Source organism: Cibotium barometz, chromosome 27 (genome assembly GCF_041138505.1).
Source record: "Cibotium barometz isolate CiBa-2024 chromosome 27, ASM4113850v1, whole genome shotgun sequence".
Classification (NCBI taxonomy): Eukaryota; Viridiplantae; Streptophyta; class Polypodiopsida; order Cyatheales; family Cibotiaceae; genus Cibotium; species Cibotium barometz.
This window is the reverse complement of record NC_141072.1, coordinates 25,924,615-25,928,050: the sequence shown is the minus strand read 5'-3', so window position 1 is coordinate 25,928,050 and position 3,436 is coordinate 25,924,615. Positions and strand designations below refer to the sequence as shown.

The following is a 3,436-nucleotide window of genomic DNA, read 5'->3' as shown; positions in this document are numbered from 1 at the left end:
TCGGCCTGTTTTAGACTGGCCGACCAGCAGCCTGGGGCCATATAAAATGGCCCCTTGCCCCCCCACACTCTCAGTTGTGTATACTGGGATTTTCTTGCCTGTATATAGCAGAGTTACACAACTTCTCTCTCTCTCTCTCTCTCTTACATGTGCGTTTTGCTCTCTACAGCAGTTGTCTTTATTTCCGCTGTGCATTCTGACAGGAATATCCAGACATGCCCAACCTTTATATCTCTGAACTCTATATGATCCCTTACAACTTCATGAAGCGACTGCAGTCGAGCTAGTGAGTGTCTCCATATACAGCAGGTCCATTTCAAAGAGAGAGACGTCCCTGTGCAACGGTTTGAAAACTTAAACCTAGCTTCATCGCTTTCAACTCGACATCATTAACAGGCTAGAGGATAAGGCTGCCGATGTGCATGATAGACCGTCTTGACAACCTGCCAATCATCCGACAAAGCATAGACTGGCCAATGCTGTTCATTAAAGCACATGGCAAACAGACCACGCCTATCCTTTCCACTCCCCAAGAATCTAAGACATGTCTGCTTAGTGTTGTTCTTCACAATCCACTATGTATGTAGACAATACCTTTTCTCCTCAAGACCTATGGTTGTCAAAATGTAGTAGCTCAAACAAACACTTTCCTTTGGATTGTTTGCCATAACTTTATGATAGAAGAGTGTCCTTCAAGCCCATGCTCAATCAGGGTCTAGCAAGGCCTTTATTTTGCACCTTCCTGCCTTTACCATTTGGTTTGTGCAATCTTGCAGGCCAGCATCTGCATAGATGTTAGACATCAGAACATATGCCGCCGTATCCTTGGGCTGCAGTTTGACTGCATGAAGGAACACCTGTTTTCCCAACTCAACATTGCCATGCATACGACATGCACCCAGCAAGCTCAACCAAATTGCCAGATCATCCTGCACCTGCATTCTCCCCAAGACCCCATGCAACCTCTTAAAATCCCCAGCACGTCCAATGAGATCTACCATACAGACATGATGAGTCAACTCCATTGGTACATGGTAGTATGTGCTGATGATTTCAAAGTACTCAACAGCTTCATGAACAAGGCCGGCGTGACTACAAGAAGAAAGAAGTGAGGTGAATGTAACTCCATCTGGCTTGAACCCTGCAAGTTGCATTTCCTCAAACATTTGTAGGCTTGCTGCACAGTTTCCTTCTCCAGCAAAACCTGTGATGCATGCATTCCATGACACAACATCAGGAATGGGGAGTGCATCGAAAACTGCCTGTGCATCCTCCATGTTTGCACAACTACCATATCCATTGATGATAGTGCATGTCAGGAAAAGACTCAGATCGTACCCAGTACAGACAACGATGAAATGGAGCTGCCTACAGATGTCTATGCTCCCTGTTTCACTGCAGGCTTGTAGAACACAGACAAATGTAACATCATCTAGACTCACACCTTCCTTAAGCATCTGTCTGTACAACTGTGTGGCCTTTTCTGCTTCACCTTGTTCCGCATATGCTGAGAGCATTGCGTTCCAAGACACAATATTGCGGTTAGACAACCCATTGAACACACTCTCCGCTTCTGCAATGGCCCCACACTTCCCATACATGCTCACGACGGTGGTGCCGACAAAGACGTCTGAAGGCAAACCTTTCTTTCGAGCATCGGCGTGTAATGCCTGGCCAATCTCCAGAGCCATTGCTTTTGTATAGATTCCATCCACAATCTTAGCTTCTTCCTTCTCTGCAAGGGTGCCACATGCTTGAAGGGCAATCACATAAGTCTGCTCATCAGGACTAAACCTTTCGCCTAGCATCTGTGCGTATAATTGCAAAGCTTTCTCACCTTGACCAGTCTCAACATATGCTGAGAGCATCGAATTCCACGATGGAACATTAGGTTGGCACAACCATTTAAATGCATTCTCTGCGTTATCAATGGTCCCACACTTCCCATACATACTGACAAGTGTGGTACCGACAAAGACATCTGAAGCTAAGCCCTTCTTACGGGCATCAGCATGTAATGCCTGACCAATTTCAAAGAGCAACATTATGGTGGATCTTCGCTCCACAACAGTAGCTTCTTCCTTCTCTGCAAGGATACCGCATGACTGAAGGGCAATCACGAATGTTCCCTGGTTTGGGTTCAAGCCTTCCTCTACCATCTGCCTATATGACAGTAAAACCTTCTCTCCTTGACCCTGATCAACAAAAGCTGAGAGCATTGCGGTCCACGACACAACGTTATGCTGGGACAACCCACTAAACACATCCTTGGCATCCTCAAAGGCCCAGCATTTTCCATACATGCAGACTAGGGCAGAACATACAAAAACATCTGAAGTAAAGCCCTTCGACCGGGCTTGAGCATGTAAGTTCTTGCCGTGTTCAAGGTCTGGTATGCTGCCACAGGCTTTGAAGAGGCTGACAAATGTGTAAGGGTCAGGTTCCACACCATCTTTTAGCATGTGGTGATGCATTGTAAGGGCATCGAGACCGCGGCCAGAGTCGGCGAGGCCAGATATGATGGCTGTCCAAGAGAAGACTGTACGGCATGGCAATCTGTGAAGCAAGAGGGCGGCATCTTGGAGGGCACCACACTTGGCCAATGTCAAGACCAGGTGTTCGCCAAGGGGGCGAGAGAGGTCCAAGCTGTGTTGGGCAAGATGTGCTTGGACTCGCTTGGCTTGGGCAAGAGCTTTACTCTTCGCACAGGCCCTGAGGAGGGACAAATACGACGAGTGGGAGGGGGCTGTGCTGTGGAGGTTTTCCAAGTGGTACAAGGCCCTGTCTAGCTCTCCTTGCTGGCACAGAGATTGAAGCTCGCCATCCCAAGAGGAGCGCTTTGATGATGAATTAAGGGATAAGAGACGACTGGCACTTCCGGATCGCGTAGAGAGCAATGGCATCCTTCAACGTATGGATTCTGGAACCTTTGAACTGCATGGATGATTGACTGGCATCCGAGCAAACACGGTATGTAAAGCCAAGAGGATGCCAATGTGTATGTAAAGCAATGTAGACGTACACCCAATGATTTGTCGCAACTTTCAAGGTTCATGCATCGCCCTTGCACTAAGCATTGGCATGCAATTCAACCTATCTTCAGATGCTTGCAAGGCACTCGGCATTTTGGATTGTTCTATGTCTAAGGGAATGATTTAGAACTGCAACCTTTCAGTGATTCTGATTGGGCAAGTGCTTATGATACACAGCAATCCACATCTGAAAACTATTTCATTCTTGGCAATTCGTGCATATCTTGGCTAAACAAGAAACAATCAACTGTGGCAACCTCGTCTTGTGAAGCTGAATACAGAGTAGCATTCGCTGTGACAATTGAAGGTGTATGGTTGAGAAGATTGATGGAGGATCTTTGTATCCTTTCAAACACCCCTTATCTTATTCTCACTATTGACAATCAAAGTGAAACGGTAGTTGC

General features: G+C 46.7%; 1 protein-coding gene across 1 annotated transcript; it reads right to left on the bottom strand.

The window, feature by feature from the left end:
* Positions 1–206: 206 nt before the first annotated feature.
* On the bottom strand, positions 207–3,063 carry LOC147623221 (putative pentatricopeptide repeat-containing protein At1g69350, mitochondrial). The gene has a single exon (XM_086821299.1). It carries the CDS (start codon positions 2,901–2,903, stop codon positions 705–707), a length of 2,199 nt encoding a protein of 732 aa, XP_086677425.1. The 5' UTR covers positions 2,904–3,063; the 3' UTR covers positions 207–704.
* Between the last annotated feature and the right edge of the window lie 373 nt (positions 3,064–3,436).